Source organism: Xenia sp. Carnegie-2017, unplaced genomic scaffold (genome assembly GCF_021976095.1).
Source record: "Xenia sp. Carnegie-2017 unplaced genomic scaffold, XeniaSp_v1 HiC_scaffold_21, whole genome shotgun sequence".
NCBI lineage: Eukaryota > Metazoa > Cnidaria > Anthozoa > Malacalcyonacea > Xeniidae > Xenia > Xenia sp. Carnegie-2017.
The window spans coordinates 300,839-323,736 of record NW_025813484.1 but is presented as its reverse complement, the minus strand read 5'-3'; the positions used below and the strand labels follow the sequence as shown (position 1 = coordinate 323,736).

General features: G+C 33.9%; 3 protein-coding genes across 3 annotated transcripts; 2 read left to right on the top strand and 1 right to left on the bottom strand.

Annotated features, from left to right (window-relative positions):
* The first annotated feature begins 191 nt into the window (after positions 1-191).
* Positions 192-7,263, top strand: LOC124443922 (protein dispatched homolog 3-like). The gene is made up of 13 exons (XM_046994470.1): positions 192-1,408; positions 1,886-2,315; positions 2,383-2,572; positions 2,731-3,080; positions 3,279-3,775; positions 3,912-4,096; positions 4,189-4,278; positions 4,434-4,598; positions 4,733-5,046; positions 5,723-6,013; positions 6,104-6,371; positions 6,441-6,610; positions 6,699-7,263. Exons 1-13 carry the CDS (start codon positions 363-365, stop codon positions 7,059-7,061), a joined length of 4,359 nt encoding a protein of 1,452 aa, XP_046850426.1. The 5' UTR covers positions 192-362; the 3' UTR covers positions 7,062-7,263.
* Positions 7,264-7,323: 60 nt separating this feature from the next.
* On the top strand, positions 7,324-14,226 carry LOC124443923 (GRB10-interacting GYF protein 2-like). The gene is made up of 28 exons (XM_046994471.1): positions 7,324-7,428; positions 7,592-7,641; positions 7,892-8,111; positions 8,180-8,412; positions 8,478-8,518; positions 8,585-8,728; positions 8,794-8,942; positions 9,008-9,088; positions 9,168-9,222; positions 9,293-9,409; positions 9,482-9,588; positions 9,650-9,842; positions 9,970-10,034; positions 10,125-10,226; positions 10,302-10,485; positions 10,804-10,855; positions 10,932-10,989; positions 11,062-11,181; positions 11,373-11,564; positions 11,683-11,760; positions 11,836-11,919; positions 12,148-12,323; positions 12,397-12,496; positions 12,586-12,743; positions 12,813-12,870; positions 12,966-13,065; positions 13,360-13,406; positions 13,507-14,226. The coding sequence occupies exons 2-28, from the start codon at positions 7,598-7,600 to the stop codon at positions 13,810-13,812; spliced, it is 3,264 nt and encodes a 1,087-aa protein (XP_046850427.1). The 5' UTR covers positions 7,324-7,428; positions 7,592-7,597; the 3' UTR covers positions 13,813-14,226.
* A 2,748-nt stretch (positions 14,227-16,974) lies between these two features.
* LOC124443933 (forkhead box protein L2-like) lies at positions 16,975-18,496 on the bottom strand. The gene has a single exon (XM_046994483.1). The coding sequence runs from the start codon at positions 18,399-18,401 to the stop codon at positions 17,610-17,612; it is 792 nt and encodes a 263-aa protein (XP_046850439.1). The 5' UTR covers positions 18,402-18,496; the 3' UTR covers positions 16,975-17,609.
* Between the last annotated feature and the right edge of the window lie 4,402 nt (positions 18,497-22,898).

The following is a 22,898-nucleotide window of genomic DNA, read 5'->3' as shown; positions in this document are numbered from 1 at the left end:
GTATGCTTGGACTGCTCCTGAATAATTTCTTCAATTTTCACGGTGGGTGCTTAAGTGTTTTTATTGTATTTCTTATTTTTTCACTTCATTTTTGTTTAGAGATTCAAGGTGTAATGAAATTACGAAAAAATATGACATGTTTAAAATTGAATTTTTTTGGTTATGCCATTATCATCATGCTGACGGATGATGAATAATCACTGGTCTCACAACAAACAAAAAGACTTTGAGAACGAAAATTGTTACGTTGATGATGTTTTCAATATTGTTGGAATGTGAGAAATTTTATCTTTAGCTCGTCTAAGCCATCAGTTCTTATATTTAATGTGCTTTTCAACAACGGTTGTTATTCTTAAGTAGAAATGCCTGTTTCAAGAAATTCTTACGTTCGTTTGGACTCAGCATCAAAATATGTCACTGAAGATACGAATATGTTTGATACGCAGTCTTTAAACGGGGGCGAAGAGAACCACAGACTAGATGGCTTTACAGTCGACTTTCCTGGTCCTAAACCAAGTGTGTATTCCTTGCTGAGACCGACTCTCTCTAAAATGACTCTGACATTAATTAATTTTTTCAATGTTGGTTTGAAAAATGCGTTTGGAAGGTGGAAGGTAGCTCTTTTTCTTTTAATTTCTTATCTTGTGTTGGTCGTGGCTTTGTTTTTGGTATCTTTATCTGGAAAGTACCGCGGATTTCGTTTAGATATATCCATTAATTCATTTATGGTGCCCGATATAAAAGTGTCGAACGAATACGCCTCCTTTAGTGCAGCAAAAGCAAAAATAAAGCGACCTTCCAAGAAGGATTTTCAGTCGTTGTTACAAGGTGAATCCTGTATTACTAATGATTTACCTAAGAAAAAGAGTCGATCAAAGAGAAGTTCATATGCAGCAAATGTGGCACAACTTTCCAAAAAATACCCTTATCAACGAAAGCTTTCTGGCACGTTAAATCTTGTTTATAAAGCCAAAGGTACAGGCAACATTTTCACTGAACAGAATTTAATGCGAATTCACAAAATTGAAAAAACGTTAATGGAACACAAGTCGTACAAGAAACACTGCTATAAATCAGACCTCTCGCTTAAAGACGAATCATTAAGGAAGTACGGCAACTGTACACCGCCAAATTCATTGACTCTATTCTTTTTTGCTCGAGATAAAGTATTTGATGGTCAAAACGACAAAATGCAGCGTCCTATTGAAGAAACGCTGACATATTTGAAATCTAAAAGCTATTTCTATTTCTACGTTGATTCGAATTTCAGACGTACAGGAAAGAGTAACATATTGAGAGCACAGATTTTATTTGGACAGCCAGTCAAAGGAATAAAAGATCAGAAAAAAGAATACAAACGTTTTCTAACTACGTATGAGGGCTTATTGGAGAACCTAAACAATAACAAGTAGGATTTTTAAGATTCTTTACTTTGTTTCAATAGCCCCTTATTATATTCACTTAAATTTTCTGACCACAGTTTATGCACAACTTTCATCCACGTTAAAAACTTCTTAATTCCTGTGTTTGTCTTTACATTGACATGTAAGCTCTGTTTTGTTTGTGAGCAATCAATTGTTTTGTCAAGTATGTTTGTGTTTTAACATTTACATTTAAATATTTTTAGTCGTTATAAAGACCCTTTGCTTCGGGATTTGTACTTTTTTAATTACTATCAGTAAGAATGTGAAAAACTTGCTTTATTTTCATGACAAAAACACAAATGTAACACCTTTCATCATGAAAGTAAACTTCTAACTTTCATATATTTCATTGTTTTCTCACAAAGAAAATATTCAGCATGCTATCATTTGAATACACTTGCCTCTTGCTGTGATGTGCTTCATTTTCTCCCACTTAAATTATTCATAATATTTTCTTACAGCGAGGTGTCTGTTCTCTATGGTGGTGGTGATTTATTTGATCATCTTGTGAAAAAAGCATTGTTTTCAGATCTTCGACTGGCTCTCATTAGCCTTATACTGATTTTTTTTTTGCTGTTAATCTTGCTCTTTTCACTTATTTTGACCATAATGGCTATCATAACAATCCTTGCCAGTGTTGCATTGGCCTATTTTGTATACCATGTTGTATTTGGTGTACAATACATTGGGATATTAAATGGTGTTTCATTATTTGTCATCATTGGTATTGGTGTTGATGATATATTCGTGTTTGTCAATACATTTCGTCAGGCACAAGACAACGAGGATGTTAAGAGCAGAATTGCTCACACCATTTATGTTGCTGGAAAGGCAACATTTTTTACATCATTTACAACTGCTGTTGCCTTTGGTGCAAATGTACTATCACCGGTAGGATTCTCATTGTTCTTTATTGTTTGTTTTGGTTTAGGATAAAACTTGTTTTACTGTTGTTTAGATCCCTGCTATTCATGATTTTGGTTTGTTTATGGCTATTCTTGTTACAACTTGTTGGTTGAGCGTAGTGTTCATAATTTCACCGACCCTTACCCTATGGCATGCTGGAATTAGATCAATTGAATTGTCTATATGGAGAAGTTGTTTGCGGGCAATTGGTGTTACAAGAAATGAGAGATTAAGATTGCCAGGTAAGACCATTGGCTGAAAAAAACTGGAGCTTTATACCAATTATATATGCTCCCCTTTAAGTCATTCGCCTTTGCATGGAAGGGGCCTGGGAATGAGATTGTCATTTTATGATATTTTTGCTGATGAGCTATTCATTATTGTTATTTTTGTGTACTAGATGGTATCCGTGACTTTCTCTCTGGAAGAAATGATAATGAATTTCCACAGCAATTGGAATTGGAAAGTTTTCGAATGCCTATCAATGATGATAATGATAATTTTGAAGTAGATGATGATGATGTTCCATTGCTTAGTCTTGAAATGGAGAATACTCCAGATACCACAGATACCACAGATAACCAAGATGTCACAGATTCTTCTTACAACAATACAGATCACATTGGCTTCCGCCTGCAGGGTCTTGTATATCATTTTATTTCAGTCCCTGTAACCAATGGTCGTTATGCCATTATGATGATTTTTGTCTCCATTTTAATTGCCTCTTTTGTTCTTACTAGCAAGCTTAAGGTAATGACGTCACTGGTTATTTTATTTACGCCATGATAATAGAAACGTAGTTTAAAGATTTCAGCTTTATTGACAAAACAACCCTTAACATATATTCATATACTATATTATATCCAAAGCATGTTGAAAGATAGTTGAGAAAGTTGAAGAATGTTTATTTTCTTCCTTAAACGCTTGATTTTTATTCTATCTTCATAGATATCGAAAGAACAACCAAAATTTTTCAAAAAAGACAGTAACTTGCAGAGGTGGTTGGACCTACCTGAAGTTTCACTGAAAGCAAGCACTCTTATCAATGATATCGAGAATTTAAATCCTCTAAACATTCCAACAAAATTTCCTAAGACGGAAATCACAAAACCTCATGACGTTATAACTGAACAAAGAACAACCAATACACCTTGGACGCGTTCAACTTCTAAAATATCTAAGCGTACAAATGTTCCCACACCTAACCGAAGAACCTCTACTTTACATGATCGTCGTACAAGCTCTACTACATCTAAGCCTAAAAAGTCCACCTTACCTGACCGTGAAATCTCCACCACAACTAATCATAAAACCTCTACCAGCACATTTGACCATACAACCTCTACCACCAAATCTGACCATACAACCTCTGCCACCAAATCTGACCATACAACATCTACTACACCAGAACGCCCAACTATTTCAACGGCATCATCGCTGGCAAGGTATGATTAAACTCGATTGCGAGATAATATTTGTATTATTATTATTCGTTTGTGATAAGTGATATAAAATACGTGAATGTATTATTTATGTATTATTTCTATTAGTTTATTGTACTATTCGATGTACTATATCTAGTTCACAGTCTGAGCAGACAACTCGTTCATCTGACTTGACAACTCATAAAAAGGCCATCACAGCAACAACGATATCTGCTACAGTAAATAATCGCAAGCCATCTAAGGGAGCATCGTGGTCTAACACTACATATAATCCTTCAAATTATGCACCAACCACTGGAAGCAAAATAACTGTAAAAACTGGTAATTTTTTGTATATTTATTCATTCTTTAGTTATGGTAAAATGTTGCATAAATAGATGAAATACTTTTACCGTTTCTGCATTTTTTTATAGGTTGTCCTTTGAAATGCATTATGGGTGAATGTATTAATGAAACAGGACAATGTAAATGTCATCATTCATACTCTGGTCCGTCCTGCTCCAGTAAGATTTAATTCACTTTTATTCAATCAAAACAACAACTTTACAATATTCCGTATCTAATTCTTTTTCGTTGTATCACTTTAAAGTTTTGTACTTTGCTGATATGAATGTAAAGATTACATCAATCTCCATTGACTTCATTTTATTTCTTATAGGATACTGTCCAATAAAGACGGTGGACGGAGATTGTTGTTATATTCCTTTCAAATACGAAAGAGAGGAACGTCTGGGTTGTGTTTTGGAGGATAGCAAACCGTGGTGTTCGGTTAAGGACACTTACACCAAAGAAAATAGAAAAATGTGCAATCTAACTGTTGAAGGTAACAATAAAAGGCAACAACACAAAAACAACCCATGATTTAACGACTTTTCAACTAGCTTTTATTTTTCACTATTATCCCATCGTTTATAACTTTTTATTTGATTGTTTGTTGTGATTTCTATCTATTTTTAGGTAGCTGTCTCTTTCAGACTCAAACACCAAACAAAACTTGTTGCAATTTTCCATTCGTTTACAAAAACATCGAACATTATAGTTGCATTAAATTGGGCGAGAAGTCTGGTACCTACTGTGGTACCCAACGTCATGCTAAGAAACTTGAAAAATGCATCATTCCATCGACGACTGTTTCGCCTCTTTGTTCCACTGGTTGTAAAACAGTTGCACCCCCGCCCGATGAAACGTTTGCTTTTGTCTATATTGTTTTTGGTATTAAAAGAATTGACAAGTCTTCCATTGATCGAAGACATGTTTTAGAGAACAACGAGGTGATCATTACATTCTTTATCGTTTTATGTCACTCACTCAAATATCTTTTTTATTTTTAATCTCGTGCGTCACCACTGCATTTGTACTAAACACCCAATGTACTTCTTATTACATTCGATGTACTTGTATCTCACCCAATGTACTTATATCTCACCCAATGTACTTATCTCTCACCCAATGTTTTTATCTCTAGTCCAGTGTTCTTATATCTCACCCAATGTACTTATTTCTAGTCCAGTGTTCTTACAACTCACCCAATGTACTTATTTCTAGTCCAGTGTTCTTACATCTCACCCAATGTACTTATATCTCACCCAATGTACTTACATCTCACCCAATGTACTTATATCTCACCCAATGTTCTTGTATCTCACTCAATGTACTTATCTCTAGTCCAGTGTTCTTATATCTCACCCAATGTACTTATCTCTAGTCCAGTGTTCTTATATCTCACCCAATGTACTTATCTCTAGTCCAGTGTTCTTACAACTCACCCAATGTACTTATTTCTAGTCCAGTGTTCTTACAACTCACCCAATGTACTTATCTCCCTCCAATGTTCTTGTATCTTCCTCCAATGTTCTTGTATCTCCCTCCAATATTCTTGTATCTCACCCAATGTATTTATGTCTCACTCAATGTACTTACATCTCGTCCAATCTACTTATATTTCAGGGCCAAATTTTATACGACAAAAACTTTTTACGTGAAGTCAATTGCGATACTAAACGTGTGCTGAAGGCTGCCTGTATAATTTGCAAGAAGTTTAACGAAAATAGTCATCTTGTGAAAAGTGGAGGGTCCCAGTGCTTTCCATCAAGCATTCAACCATTTTTAGGAAAAATAGCTGACGAATGTGAAAATCTTCCTCAGTCGACTTCGTCGAAACTCAAAAGTTATGTTATGTTTGAAAAGAATGACCAAGGTCTTCGTCAGTTGAAATGGATGGCAATGGCCTTTATATCTGTAAATATTTCAATTATTGTTGCCATGGATGCAATGACGTATCTAACAATAGAATTATTATGAATGTGATTTGATATGTTCTTATTACAGACGACATCAAAGACATCCAGCTTCAAGTCTCAACACGAAGATTACAATAAATGGAAGAAACAGCTTGAAGACGTTTTACATGATGCTCCCGAGTCTTTGAAGAGAGGCTTTATAGCCAGCGAGACGTGGGTGAAGATGTTCAGCGGTATTATTGTGCTTGATAGTGCCATATATGGTATTGCTACGTCATTGGTGTTATGTGTAGCTGCTGTACTAATCTTTACTGGACACATCATTTTCTTTCTCGTCCTAACAATTACAATTACCGGTATGTTTGTAGTTTTACGACCAATGATTAACCTACAGTGAAAATGATTTTACAAATATTCTTTTCCAGCTGTTCTATCAACTGTAATGGCAATATTTTATTTGACCGGTTGGCAAATTGGCGGTGTTGAAGCTATATCCCTCTCTATCCTAGTTGGTACCTCTGTTGATTATTGTTTCCATCTTGTTGAAGGGTATATACTTGCTGGAAAAGCTGTTAACCCATCTCTATCGAACAAGGTGACTTTCTTTTAAGTTGTCATTTGTACAATATTTTTGAAATAATAATGTTGATAATACACTGACTTTCTCGTTGTTATTATTCTAGAATGCACGTCAATGGAGGGCAAGAGCAGCTTTATCACACATTGGTATGTCAATCATCAGCTCGGCGATCACTACAATTCTTGCAGCGGTACCTTTATGTTTTACTCAAATACAACTTTTTGCAAAGTTTGGTCTCATTGTGACAATTAACACAGCGATATCCCTATTTTACACCATTACACTAACTATGGCTCTTTTGAGTGTTTTTGGTCCATCAAGATTCCGAGCCAATTTTAAGGCTTCCTTAGTAGGTTTATGGGTGTTGCTGCTGTTGTTCGGTATTTTTGTTTTGGTCATTTTTGTAGGATGCAAGAAAGATTACTTTTGTATTCCAAAACCAGATGGTTCTCTTTGGTTTCATTGATTTTCCCCATAAATATGTAACCGTCATAACATAAATTTTTCACGTCATTATCTTAACGATTTTCCTACCTATACTATCAATTGTAGGCATATTTTGAAATGTAGCAGCAATCTAGGTTTTTTATATTACTATTTTTCATTGCATTTCCCTGAAATGTTGTGTACATAGAAACTTGGATTAAATAAATTGAAAATATTTTCAACTTTTCTTCTCTTCCTTTGGCTCTCCCCAGTCTCTCTTATGTAACACATAATTTGACACGTGATCGTTTGGACGCCATATTGCTTGAAAAAAATAATAGTCGTATTTCGTGGTATTTCGAAAGAAGTCTACCAATATTCCTGTGCTAGAAAGATTAAAGAAAGAAGTACGTCATTTGCTTGTTGTTTTATGTTGTATGTTCTTGTTAATATCAGTTCTTTTTGCTTGTCTTTTTTTGCCTCGTTTCTTATTGCAATTGTCCATACTATTCAATAAAATGAAATTGTAAATATTCCAGCACAGGAACTATCTATAAATGCGTTTTTTAGGTGAAAATGTCCGACCAAAACACTGAAGCTTTAAATTTTGGACCAAAGTGGTAAGTCTCATACTTAACGAAGAAGTATTGATACTTACAATCATTAAAATCCTAAGAATTTTTGTGTACTTTATATAATGATACGAGTTTGATGACTTTGGTCGTCTATGTTTGCTTTACTTGGGTTTTTTGTCAGCTAAAGAAGTCGAGGCTTGCCTTTCTAGTTATTTTCAAGATATGTTTTCATTGTTTTTTTTTTGACAAAAATGTATCAAAAAATTTGGTATGATCAAATTATGTGCATTTCAAGGATTCGTGATCTTTCAAATGGAAGCAACATCTTAGTGCCGCCACCATCACCTGGTCCTGCCTATAAACTTGCAAAGTATCGATATGGAAAGGAAGAAATGTTGGCTTTATTTTCACAAACTACTAAACCTCCTGTTGTTAATACAGATATTGCAGATTTTATTTTGAAGAAAGTATCACGCAATCCCCTTGCCATGCAACCTTTAACTGAAGAAGAACAAGTGAGATCTGAAAGTTTTATTTTTACCTTAAGAGTATTGACTTTACATGAAATATGTTATTTTGTTAGCGAAATTCATCTGGATCCTTAAACAGCAATGCTGTGTTGAAAATGATGGGAAGAGGAGGATCAAGAGGAGGTAGAGGGATGTTGAGGGGTGGTAGGGGATCTGGTCGTGGACGAGGTGGGGAAGTTGCATTTCAACGTGGGCTTTCTCAAGAGGACTCAGCATCAATAAAAACAGAAGAATCATGGCAACGAGAGGGTGTATCACGCAAGCAAAGTTGGGGAGACAGTAGTGGGTAAGCTGACTTTATTTTATTTTTATTTATATTGTATAGTTATAAACAATTTTTTTCATCTATAGGCGAGGTGGATTTAGTGAGAGATCAAATGAAAAAGACAATGGTAAATGGTTTTTAAAATACAAAACTTCAATGACTTCATTTTACAAATAAATACTTCTTTTCTCAGAAACATCTCGTGGAGCTTATGAATCAACAATGTCATCTGGTCGTCATAGTCGAGCTCTTGCTAGTGGAAACTGGCGATCATCAGAGACTGATGATGAACCTGCTGCATGGATGATTCAGCAGCGAGGATCCGAACATTGGAGATGTAGGCATGACATGTATCTTGGGCATAGCATTCAATGATTGTATGAAACTTGTTCATTGTTTTAGCATCATCACGTGAACATTGGTCAAGAGAAGATCAACAAAAGGAAAGATGGCACAATGATAAAAATATTCCTGAATGGAGTAAAACTGATGATGTGTTTGAACCAGATTCTGGAACATTTGATGCATCTGGAGCATTTTGTGTTTCAAAGGTACAATATGATCTTTTTAATAAGATAAATGTGTATGTAGAGGTACATTTGTGGTAATGTTGCAGGATAAAAAACCCCCAGATGACAATGAATGTTCTAAAGAGGACTCAGATCGAAATCTTGCTAAAGAATCAGAAATCAGTGATGTAAGTTTGTATTTCATATATTATACTTTAGTTGTTTATATCAATTTTGTTTTTTTTGATTTTGTCTTCATACAAATAGAATAGCAATGGTAAGAAAAATGACAATGATACTCCACTTACTCTACCAATGAAAGGTCAGTGTAGACTGAAATATCATATTGTTCAGTAATTGTCATCATTCTCATTATCCTATCTTCAATATAGATAATCTCCAAACCACTATGATTCAAGAGGAAAATGTTGAGGATGTTGTTGAGAATGTTCCTTGTCACATAAAAAATATATTAAATGAATCTGATGGACGGCTGTTGTCAAAAGAAGGTAAATAAAATTGTGTGTCAATTCATGTTTTGATTTGTGTTAAAAAATAATTTTGTTGTTATCTTTGTTTAGACGCAGTTGATGATGTTGATGGTCCATCTGTTGCATCTCGTCATGATGAAGTTGGAGCAAACCTAGAGAGAGTTGCTGAAAGTTGTATTGCCAGCCTAGATGTTGAGGTGTGTTTTTTTCCAACAATAATTTCTCGAGCGCTAAACTAAATTAAGTTTATATTTCAAGGAAGAAGAAATAAGTGAAGAAAAAGAGGAAAGTTCGTCAACATTACATCAAGTATCATGGTACTATCTTGATCCCCAGGGTCAGGAACAAGGCCCTTTTAGTAATGAAGAAATGGTGGAATGGTTCCATCATGGTTATTTTACCATGCAATTATCTGTAAGAAGAAATTGCGACAATGTTTATCTTTCTCTTGGTTAGTTTTTTGAAACTCTGTTCTTTTTAAAAATTTCATTTCATAACGAAAGAGACATTTGTTCAGCTGTGATGTATGTTCGTATTTCATATTCTCATAATTATTTTCTTTACGACTTTTTTATCAGGTGATCTCATTAAACGCTGGAGTCGCGTTCCCTTTTTACCCGGACCCAGTCCTCCTCCTATTACGGTGCGTTGTTCCGTTGTACGATCATGTAAAGGAATATTTCTCCCCTTTTATGAAGTGTCCATTTTTATGTCCTGAATTCATTCGTTTTAGCGTCAACAAGTGTTGAATGAACAAACAATATTCATGCAGCAACAATTGTTAAATCAACATTATCAGCAACTTCAAAAACAAGCCATTCTTCAACAAATACAGGTTTCAATCGCTGCCATTTAGTTGAGCATATAGTATAAAATTTTCCAATTAAAATTATTTTTATTTAACGTACAGCAACAGCAACAGTTGCAACAAGAGCAGCGTCAAAAAGCTGCCGAGTCAGCATTACTAAACTTATCTTCTAACTCGTCGTCTTTCTCGGCTGTTGCTTCACGATCATTACTTACTCAGGCGCATTCAGGATCTCCCACTGACGTAACAGAAATGATTTGGGGACCAGATCCGGACACAACGCAAGGTAAGTAGTTAAAATTGGGAATATACCTATCGTGGAAGACGCATGTGTTAGAACCTTTGCATTCGTATGTGTTTACTGCACTTTAGTTAGTAAATGAATATGTTATGTTTAACTGTGTGTGATGATAATGTTTTACATCTCGACTGAACTTCTCCTTGTATCATTTATCTTTCTCTTAGAAAGTACTATTTTATTTCTTGTGAATATTTTTGAGTTTTTTAAATCATCGTTTTTTTAAACATTTTAAATCGCAAGATTCGCATGTGTTACGTAAATCACCAAGTATTAAGTAGACGTTATCATGTCTTTTTACGATAGAGTCTTGGTCAGTAAATGGCAAAACTTCTCCTTGGAAAGAAAATACAATAAGGTATGAGGATTCTCGCAATTTTTGTAGAATTTTGTTTTTTAAATTTTTGTTAACAGCAAATATTGATTTACCCCAGAAATGACGATGATCAAAGCAAAATGACTGAAACTAACGATAGAGACGAAGAAAGAAAAGTCAGCATAGTTGTTTAGTGAGAATATGAATGTTAGGACAGAACATTTATTTTCTTGCTTTCTTTATGGTAGAAACAAGAAGAGATTTTAAAACAAAGAGAGGAGGAAACGATAAAACGTTCAGATGAGGAAAAATTAAAGCGTATTGCGGAGGAAAGATTACTGAAAGAAAAAAAGGACAAGGAACTACAGGTGTCAATCATTTCATGCTCTTATCGTACATTATTCAACGCTTGGTACTTCCTGCTCTCTATATTGTTCAGTTGATCCTACATCATCTTTTGCCTGTAGATACTGTTTTACCCTATCAATGTACCGTCATCTCGTGTACCGTTCCATATAAAGCTGAATAAATTTTATATATATATGTTTTTTTTGTTTAGAAAGTAAATAAAAAAGTAGAAAACAAACAAGTTAGTGGTAGTAAAGATTTTGTGCCTGGTAAGGTGGGTAAGGGTCGTGGAAAGCTCTATGACACGATGGAATCACGTGTTGGTCACATGTTGAAAGACGAAGGGATAGTTACCGATGAATTACAAAAGAATGAAAAGAATGAACAAATTAGACGTATGCAGGTAACACTGAATTTTGTGGGATTTCAATGGATTGCGTAGGTTATGATTACTTGGGATAAAGTGTGGTAGTATGTCAATATACCTGGTGAGCGCTCCTTCGGGATATTTTTCATTTTAGAAATATGATGCAGTTAAACAAAGGAAAGGAGAAAATATCGTGAAGAATAACGTTGCTGAACAAAAACCTACAGAAGATGTAGTGAAATCTTGATCATTTGACGTTTTTGGTCGTGATCTTCATGCGTTGGATGTTTTCTTTTCTATTTTGAAGGTGCTTAAACGATCAAAAGGTATTCCAGAAAGAGCCGAAAATGATGAAATGAAGGAAAACAAGCAAAAAGAAAATTTTTCCGAGGTTTGTGTCTGCATATTGAACATTTTGCCATCGTTTTGAATGGCCAACCTCTAGCATTGAATCAGGGCTGTCCCTAGAACATTATTGGGGGTGGGGGTGTGTTTTGTTCATATGTTTTGCCGTACTGATTCTTTTGAAAGCTATTCACTGAAGGTACTTCCTGTGCATTGAATATTTATTTTTTTAGTCACATGGTACCTCCCATGCATTGAATATTTATTTTTTTAGTCACATGGTACCTCCCATTGGATGACATCACATGCTTCTGTTACTCTATCTTTGTCTGAGATTCAAAATCAGGAAGAAAAAAATCGCCGCGCGCACGAGCAAAAAATGAGGGAACTGGAAGCTAGGCAACGTCAACTCCAGTCGGCTACCACAAGTAGTGGATGGTCATCTCAAAAGTACGTTAATATGCAATTTAGAGATTTGTTTGATTATCTATGGTTGTATAAAGTTTTCCATACTTTATATAAGGGTATCTCCTACAAGTAACGTGAAGTCTTTAAAAGATATCCAAGATGAACAAGCTCGTCAATTACAGAAAATGAACAAGCAAACAACCTATCGCTCACAGGTTTGTTACAGATCCTTACGTAAATGCGCTATTTCTATTATGGAAATGTTGCCTTTGAAAATTGAAATTATTTTCCATGGATTGTTTAGCCCGCAGCCCCGGTCTCGCCCGCATGGAACATGGCTTGGACCGCGGGCAACAACAATGTGTGGACTGGTAATGACTTCGAGGAGGCTGCAAACGAGCGCATAAAAAACAATAATAGAAACCAACAGACAATGAGAAGTCATCAGACGACTAAACCTAGGTATGTTTATTTTCAAATGATTTCTGGTGAAACACGAAATTTCACGTAATTTTTGTGTTGAATTTTTAGTCCAACAAATGCCGTCCATAATGGGAAAAAAGTTGTGAAAAAGTTGACTAAAGATGAGGTAACGTATGATATGGAACAAATGAACTTTTCTCGTTTATGTATTGTTCGTTGGTTTGAACAATTCGAAGCAATTTAATAAAAATTCATATATAGGAGAGCGTGCGTAGAATATTTCAAGAATCAGCTGTCAGTGACGATCCATTTATTGAATGGTGTAGTCAAAGTTTAAAAGGTTTTTCAACTGATGTTGATGGTAGGAAATCTTTGTTTTTTTATGTTTTTGTTTATGTTGACAACAGACAATTCTTCTATAGTCATGTGACTTATTTTATTAGACAAACCTTTATTTAAACCCTTTATTTTCATTTCTACCATTGCATTTCATCAATAATATTAGAAAAATTTAGCAAGAAAATAGTGTAAAAAAATGGCGAGAACTCATCCACATATGGGCATGTACATCTTTTTTCCGTCATTTTCACGTGAGCCCTGACGTTACGTCATGTTCGCTTATTTTCCTTATTCACATTACATTACGTTCGTCTAGTACCAACATTCATCGAATTTTTAAAGGAGCAACAGTCGCCGTACGAGGTATGTTTCTAATTTTTTTTTCTTTTTTCATCCGGTATTTCACGAATTATACGAGTTTAATATCTGATAGTTTCTGTTTTTGTTTAATTTCGTGTCATAGGTTCATACTTATGTTCGCGAATATTTTGGAGACAGCGTGAGAGCGAACAACTTTGCAAAACAATTTATTGAGAAACGTCAAAATTCCGAGTGGAAACACGTGACTCCTAAAGCGCATGCTCCTGTTCCCGTTGTTTCCCGAGGAGTTGGCAAGAATACCCAAAGTGATCATGAAGTGAATGGTAACAAAACAAAAAAGAAGAAGAAACAGCGAATGCAAAAAGTTGATCCAAGTATCCTTGGCTTTAGTGTAAATGCAGCTGCAGAGAGAGTAAACATGGGGGAAATTCAGAGCATCAATGATTGAAGAAATTTAATGCTTTATGTTTATAACGTTTCGTTCTTCATTGAGAATGGCCTGGTAACGAGGAATTGCAAAGTACAAAATGGTTCATGGTAGAAATAGATGATGATGTTGTGTTCACTCAGAAGATGGAAAGGAAGCTAGAAAACAAGACACAGCCACATGCATTTGTTCCATGTTAAAAGAGCGAAAGAGTAATGGAGAAAATCCCACGTGATTCTTTTATACCTTTTAAAATATTCCATTTGAAACATGACATTTGTCAACGTTAAATGGTTAAGAGCGAGAGATCTATTCTACGAACATTACGTCATTAGTGTGAAATCATGCCAACACGTGATTATAAATAACTCAAAGTTTTTTCTCGCGTCTAATTCATGTAAAAAGTAATAGAATTTATTTGTGTGACATGTGAAATTTATGCCCAAATAAGTACCAACCAAAGTGTTCTTCATCTTTCACTAAATCTTTCTTTTTTTTTAACCTCTCTCCTCTCTTAGTTCACTCTATTTACCATGTAGATGGTTAGATGTTGTTTGGTTTAACATAGGAATGGTGTGGCCACCTTATTCGTTCCTTGGGTAGAGGTGACGATTCATTTCATTTACATCTTTAGCGGTTCAACTCATCTGTACCTTCACTCTGATGTGGTGGAAAGTCTTTTTCATCACTTGTCCTCCATTTTCTGTCATCTTTAGAGAGAGCCTCAATAAGTTCATAAAAAAAATTACTACAAAGGCAAAACAACAACTTCAATGATACAATCTAGATTGAAACCACATCCTAAACAGACGTATAAATATTTAAGAATGTATAACAGATTACATGGTATTGCTTTAAGACAGCTAAAGTCACGATACATTACAAACCATACTTAAAAAAAATCAAACTAGATGTGCGGTCTTTTAAAAACAAATCATAATTCTACATCGTCTTTTTGTCTTCTGACCTAAGTCGGTGAAAACTAACCACTGAGGAGCAAAACAATGAGATTTAATTCTCTTTGTTTTCATATTTATATATTACTAAGCACAAGTGAAACATGAAAGCTTTCTAATGTTCATCTTAATCTCTAGAAGCAATCTACATCTGGCGAGAATATACGTTTTCATGAACAAAAAATATTTCATGAAAAAAACCGACTTTTTGTGGTTGTCACACCCAGTTATAATTTTCCGGAATGTTTTCTTGGATTTTGCGCCTATAGATGGTTCCCATCAACAATCATGCTCGTTCAAATATTCTTTATCTTAATTGCAACAATATTGACGACAACTTTAATTTGTTTTCATAATAACTTTTGCACGTACGATGTAGCTATACAAAGCGTCTAGCAATAAAAATAAGCATCGTTTGCGTGTTTTCATTCATCACAGCTACTGAGTTTGGGAAAAAATTTACACCATTAGAAGTATTGAGTCACGAAGAAAAAACAGTTACAGAAAAAAAACCCAACGTAACCATTTTAGATATCTCCTTTTCATTTCTTTATTTTTGCATCATTTTTACTATACCAGTTTAAATATTTATTAAAGCAAAAAATTATTTTAAAAGATTTTTGGTTTCTTTCATATTTATATTTTTCATTTGTTCGACATTCGCGTTTCCAAGTTACTTTATGGCCAATGTTAAATATTTAATGTTGTTTGCCGCAAGAGCCAGTTGTAGCGATCAAACTTTTAAAGCGATCATTTTTAATGGTTTTGTGATTTCTCTCAATAACTGCGACCACTTGCCTGACATTTAAAGTTACCTCGTATTTCAACATCTTTTCTATCTTTTGCTTTGATTTCAATTATATTTATAAAATCAATATATGCAAAATATTTTCCCTAGAAATTTACTGATAAGAAAAACAAATTTAAATACGCTACAAAGCTCATTTGGATAAAATGATGGAACTCAAGCTGTATCATTTGCGGGCTGACGCAAATTGCTTTTTTCCGATACCATTTCCGATTTCTGTCTCCGTTGAATTGATGTTTGTTTGGCTTAGTTATCTTGCAGATATTCACTTGTGTCACCTGTTCAAGTTAGCGTTAGCGCAGCATTTACTCTTTAGAAACAGCTGAAAATTGATAAAAATCTCTGAAAATCTCTTCGACATTGATTCTTTTCTTGCGTTGGCTCGTGGATGCGTTCTTTCCGCTCAAAGCTCTCCATTTCTCTCGCGGGATGATCTCAATACTTCATAACTCTCACCTTGTACATTTTGACGATTCGTCATCGTCAATCGTTTGTTTATATTAGAAATTCTTATCTAAACAAAATTAATAAATAGCATTAAAGGCGTCGCTTGTATCTTTCGTATGTGTCGACATTTTTGTCAATAAGATACTCCACTGTACTTTTGATGGGATTTTCTGTACTTATCATTTACGTTTTCATTTGAAACAAGAATTTCCCTCGTATTGAACATTTTAGTTTATCGCTTGTACTCTACGTAATTCATTTACCGCAAAACAATTTCACTCAATAGATATCTCTCACGCGACTTTTGAGATTAAAAGCAATATAGTAGATTTAAATTAAAATCCTCAGTAATTTTGCATTTTGTTCATTGCATGTGTAAGTCTAGGGTACGGATAAAGATTAGAATCTTGGTCGATGAACGAAACCTTCCGTGATGTGAGGAGACAAATGATTTATACCACAATAACGAATTGAAAAAGCGTAATTTATTTTTCAAAACAAGTGTTTATGAAAAAATTAGTTTACATTTGTGATGGTAAAACAGAACCGCCCTTGAATGGCGAAGGAACAACTTTAGTCTTTAGAGAATCATTTCATACTACAAAACAAAATAGAAACACAACCAACTCAATTATTCTTTAATTAAATTTATGCAAATTGCTCACGGAATGATTGTATACACTTAAGCATTTTAAAAACGTTTAAATCGATTTTGTAAAGAAATTGAATGAAAAGCTCTTTGCCTTCCATATGCGTGTCATGCATTGATAGGCGTCGCTTACTTCCAAATTTTCAGTTCTTTAATGACCTTACCGTACACTAGATCAGTTTTTCAACACAATTACAAGATGCAATTATGATTTATATACGGTGAAATGCAGACTGCGAGTTACCGGAATATAGCCGACCATCGTTGACACCCCCACAAATTTTTCGTCTTATTTAAACTTCGAGATCTTTATACGACTCATCTATTGTTATAAATCTCTTTATTGACATGAATGTGAATAAAATCATCTAAATATTTACATTGAATGTTTTTTAAATTAAAATTTGCAATCAATAATATATATATAAATATATATATAAGTAATGTTCACATGAAGTATGTGAAGTCGTTTCTTAGTATCATACTCTCATGATACGTAAATATGAAATCCCCTTTAACCAAAGTAGAAAAATGTTCGCATTGGGCGATTTTAAAGTCTTAGCCTCGACATTTCGATACAGTCCATAGACAAAATAGCCGTGTGCAATGAATTTAAATTATATAAACATTTGTTGAGAAACAATTTGTGGACTGGGAAAACATTTAACGCCTACAGGGGCCAGATAAAACCTACAATATACTCTCTACATAAGGAAACATAAAATATCTAAAGTTTGTGAAAAGCTAAGGGAGTCAACGTACTTTTGCTTTTTTAATGATTGTAGTCTGTGCGTTTCTGTCAAACCAGTTTAATCATCAGATTGGTAAATATTCAGCCGGTAAAGTTCTCGTGAAAATGGCGGCAATCGTGCTTTGGAAATTCAATGGATTGTTGAGAACTTATGAAGTGTAACAAAGCGTGGCCTATTATTATATGTTAGCTCGTTGAATGTTACAATTAGTAAGGATAATGAGGACTTTGTGAATGATCGTGTTCTCGTCTACAATTTGACATATTTGGTAAAGGAATATAAGGATGTTGTTCATTCATTTGACTTTGAAGATGAGTAGAATAGGAAGACGCAGCAGTAGCATAGTTTGAGACGCCTGGTATTGAAGGAATGTTCATATAGGGTGATACAAATGAACCACTTTGTATTCGAGTTGTTTGTGAATAAGGTTGAGTTGCACTTCTCCAAGCACTTTGGTTGAGTTGAGGCTGTCCATACGGCGACCAGTTTGGTGCAAGGCCGTGATAACTTGCTGGTCCATAATGATTTGGATCACCGAAAGCAAAGCTTCCATTCTGTGGAAGAGCTGGTTGTCTATAAGGTCTTTTCATACGTCGTCTTCGACGAAAGTTTCCTTTCTCAAACATATCTTCGCTTGAAGGATCCAAGGTCCAATAATTCCCTTTACGTTCTCCGCCTCCTTCTCGAGGTACTTTTATAAAACATTCGTTTAAACTGAGATTATGTCGAATAGAGTTTTGCCAACCTTTCTTGTTGTTCTCATAAAATGGAAACTTGGAAATGATGAACTGATAAATACCATTTAAAGTAAGTCTCTTCTCCGGTGATTCCCTAATAGCCATAGCAATCAGTGCGACATAAGAATACGGTGGTTTGACGCTAGGGTCATTGTGTTTATCAAGGTCTTTTTCATCTAAGTTTGAATTATCTGTTTTCAAGTTCACATTTCGCTCGGAGATTACATGTTTCTGTTCAAAATCATGTTCGTTCGAACCCATTTTTGAAGATTTTCTGTCGGCGTATTTTGATTGTGTTATGTACAAGAGTCATTGATTGTTGCAGCCTCTAAGAACCAAACAGCTATAAATACTCACAAGGCATCCCGCTATGCCTATTGTCATATATCGTCCAATCAAAATACAGATATTAAAGCCAATTGGATTGCTTATTTTGTCTTTGCTTGTCAACGTTGTCGACCACCTAGATGGCTACAGCTGGTTCTTCAATGCCATTTAATTGTTACGTTCTATAAAATTGCCATTATCCACATTCATCGTATTACACTCATGTCACCAGTTTTAAAGGAAAAACGTGCCACTTCAACTGCACTCTTTGAAGAATGGCAAACCCTTTTCTTAGTAAGATTAAGACAACACCGTAGCTTCCTGTCAAATCCGTTTGCTCCATTATACATTGACAACTTTAACTTGTTACGTACAATGCATGCCTTTCGTTCTCACTTCATCCGCTTTTTCTATCAAATGTTATACTTTCCTGGCAATAAATGGCCTTGTATTGACTTCAAATGCAATTCATCTGTTATACTGTATTGCATTTTGAGTGTAGATCTGTGTCATTTGTCTATATGAAGATAGAATTGTAAAAATTGCCACGTTTTACGTCGATTTAGCTTCTACTTACGTTATTTCTCTTTCATTAATTATCCAATCTTGGAAATAATGAGCACACTGCGGGAGAAACTAAAACATCTTTGAATTTTACACGATATCATGAATTTGTTTTGTAAAGTTTACTCAAGATAAATGCATATTTTCTGTTCAGTTAAAATGTCAATTGTGCTTATAAATAAAGTGTTAAGGTTTAGTAAGGAGCTAGCCAGCTTTATGATTGACGAAGACATGAGAAATAAACAATTGCTAATCTTATGAAATGTCCAAATTCTCCAATTATTCTCAGTAAATGTTATAATGCATAGCCTAAAGATTAAAGTTGATAACCAAATGAAATTGTTGCTCAGATTCTTTATTAAATGTAAATATTTTGCTTCTTTCATAAATGTTTGCATTGATAAAAAGATAATATTGTTCTGTGAAATCGTTACATTGACGTGAAATTTTGTAAACAAATATTCAAAACTTTATCGTTACAATGAACACATTTTGGAAATGCATTTTATTGTCCACCATAAATCTGTCAGAAAAATGATAGCCAAGGAATGTTTCATGACAGTCTTAGCTTGTTTTCTTTGTTTGACATAATAATGATTCTATCAGCATTTCATCGCGCGAGATATTTCTATCTCCGAATCCTTTCACATACATTTACGTCCCTTATTTTATGTTTGTTTTAGTAAGAAGCTCGGTTATCTAAATTTGTTTGAACTACTTTACAATCATGTAACAAGATGAAATTATGAATCTTTCATTATATACATATAGGAACGCGAATTATCGTATATTTTGAATTGTTCTTCGAGTATTTTCTATATGATGCATTGTATACCTTTTTATTTTTGTGCAAACTTATTTATGATTTGCTGCATCGATGCTTGTTCAATGGAGCTTGTTATCCTCTGCTGTTATTTATCAAAATATTGCATGTACAAGCTGTTTATGATTTTTTATATAACACATAAAATTATTTAAGATCGTGGTCTTCAATTCTGCTTTGTTCATGACATAAAAAGATGCAAAGTTTAAATCGTGTGATATCAAGTTTTTAAAACAGTGTGAAATTTCATTTGTCCAACACTTCGTCACTTATAGCTGCAGTGTTGAAAAAGAAGCTTCCAGGTCTAAAGAAATCTACAGAAACCTCATTCATCCATTTGTATACATATCGTTGAATCATGCTTTGTTTTATTGCCATTGACTTATCATTCATTTATATTGACAGTATTTTTGAAATATATCAATATATTTATAATAATAGCGATGCGGTGCAAATTATTGGCGCTGTGACATTATTTTACAACAGGGCTCCTGAATGAGAACATCGGGACATATAATGATCTCACTATGTACTTTGTAAGAAGTTTTATGAAAAATAACTCCAACTGATCTTTATAATGCATGTGTTATGATGATTCATTGCAATATGATGGAAGATTGTGGCCTACCACTAGCATAAGACGCAAACAGTACAGTCATTAATCTAACTAGCCTAGACAATTTTGTATACATGCTTAGAGATATTTTTCTAATGGTATTGACGCGAAAGATTTTCATCAAAAAGATCTAAATATCCCTATATTAAAAAGTAGTAGTTTAGCTAGAATAACTACTTAAGTAAAGTTTGAGAGAAAATTTATTTATTTAATCAAGATGTTCGTGTCTGTTAAACACTATCTAACACCTGCTCATCTTTAATAATCATTTTGTGTATAATTACAAACCGTTTGCTTTAAATTATTCTATTTACACGAACGCTAAAACATGACTTGTTTTGTATTATGTCAATAAGTTCCTGCTAAGTGCAGTGTCAAAAAAGTCTTTTCAAAAAACAGCCGGCAATATCGTTTTTAAACAACTTATTTCATATAGATAGAACAGATAGACCAGGTGTCATGGTAAAGACCATTCACAGTTGCTAAAAATCTATTCCATTAACGATAACTAACTTTGTTTTCTGATGTTTGAGAATAAATGACAAATACCGTTTATATTCATCATTTATTTTATAATTGATATATTGGGATTTTCAGGGTTTTGTACACGAAACTATAGTCTCCTCTCACAGTTTGATGACTTTGGCAGTTTACACGTCCGTTGGTTGACGATTGTTATCAAAATATTTGCGTTGATATCATATGATGTTTTAAAATTACGTAGGGACGACTATAGATCAGTAGTACTTAACGCACTTCTACAATACCTAAAATATTTTCAACGATGGCAAAAAATACTCCAATATTTCTTATGTTTTTATTTAAAACACCAGGAATACATTTATTATCCATCAGTTTTTAGAGAGGAATGCTTGTATTAGTGTGAAGAAGTGAAAAAGAATGAAGTGAAAAAATAAAATTGTTTTTATGTGTGTGTTGTGCGGCCAATTTGCTTCTTTAATAAATAAATTCCTTTCGTTGTATTTTCTACTTTCTATTATATGTAAAGAAAATAATTGCTTGCTATTTGGAGCTATAAGTAACACCAAATTTTGTACCTTTAGGGAAAATATAATTCTATATCTTCTAATAGCAATTTGGAATTTTTGTTTAGTCAAAACAAGGTTTTTTGTTTCGACAAATGTTTGTATCAGTTTTCAACAAACACCTGGGTTTAAGCATTATAGTCTCAATGATCGGAAATTGAAACTTTGAAAAATGAAAGTATTCATTTATGACTTGAGGCAATACAGACGAATTACCGAACTTCTTAAAATGTGTCTGAGCGGTTACGATCACACAATATTCTCGTGAAAACCGAGAACTAGATATCAATTTCAAAAATGGATGTTTTATGTTTGTAAATTTACCTGCTTTCTTTACATAAATATTTAAAATGTTTTGTAAACCATTTTTTAGAAATGGTTTGTTTAAATGAAAGAAATAAAATTAAAAGTCAATTGCTTTTATTTTATGAACAATTAGGAAAAATATAATGGCGACGGATCAACTTCAAAAAATCCATTATATCACTTTTAAGCTAAGTGCCAAGGGCAATTTATTTCATTGTATACATTACATTCAAGAAGCCATGGAAACAAATTTTCAAGTTGCAACAATATCCTTAAAAAATATCTATTTTATCATGTGTCGTTAATGAATAGAACAATTGAACGATACACAAATATTTTTATTGCTTTGGGAGTCTGAGTTGATCAACTTGACAAGAGACATAATTGAAACAGAGCAACGGCTGTTTTTGTTATGCAACATCAGCTTGCACAAACACTTTTTGTTCTATAGTTGTTTGTTTACAACTGCGAACGATTTTCAAATGTTCGTTCTCATTATTTTCAATCATTCAAAGTTCATCGTTTTTTTTCTTTCAACAGCAGAATAAAATGGTAGTTATTTTATTGAAATCTATGTATCTTGAACTTTAACCTTGGTTTGTCGTCGTTCTTGAAGTGCTCTAACATTAGTTCATCCTTGAAATGTTGAAAATAAGACATTTGGTCGATGATGGCATAATGAATTGTTTTCATTCTCTTTCTTCAAAAATTTCATTAAGTTTTCATAGCTTTTTATTAGGAACTGAAGCGCCAATTAGTGTGTGTGGATTGGTGCATAACCCAAAATATCTCTAAAACTTCCCTTGAGAAGATGAGGGAGAACGTTAAAAGAAGGCCTGACTAAAATTGTGGTTTGTTCTATCAAACACAGACACTACAAAATTTGGTCCAAAAACTTAGAAAATCCTTTAATTGCTGGGTGTGATCACCGATGTACGCCTTAATTTAAGAATGGTGTATTTTGATATCTTATAGAATCCCAATTGATCCTGTGACGTTCTGTGATAACCTATGATATTTTATGACATCCCAAAACATCCTATAGACTGCTATTGTGTAGATTTTAACGTTTAAAG

Coding starts and splice junctions, on each gene's coding strand:
- LOC124443933 (XM_046994483.1), bottom strand. CDS start 18,401: ATGGGTTCGAACGAACATGATTTTGAACAGAAACATGTAATCTCCGAG.
- LOC124443922 (XM_046994470.1), top strand. CDS start 363: ATGCCTGTTTCAAGAAATTCTTACGTTCGTTTGGACTCAGCATCAAAA. Junction 2,573..2,730: donor TGAGAGATTAAGATTGCCAG/GTAAGACCATTG, acceptor TTTGTGTACTAG/ATGGTATCCGTGACTTTCTC. Junction 3,776..3,911: donor ACGGCATCATCGCTGGCAAG/GTATGATTAAAC, acceptor TACTATATCTAG/TTCACAGTCTGAGCAGACAA.
- LOC124443923 (XM_046994471.1), top strand. CDS start 7,598: ATGTCCGACCAAAACACTGAAGCTTTAAATTTTGGACCAAAGTG. Junction 7,642..7,891: donor TTAAATTTTGGACCAAAGTG/GTAAGTCTCATA, acceptor GTGCATTTCAAG/GATTCGTGATCTTTCAAATG. Junction 11,565..11,682: donor AACAAATTAGACGTATGCAG/GTAACACTGAAT, acceptor TTTTCATTTTAG/AAATATGATGCAGTTAAACA.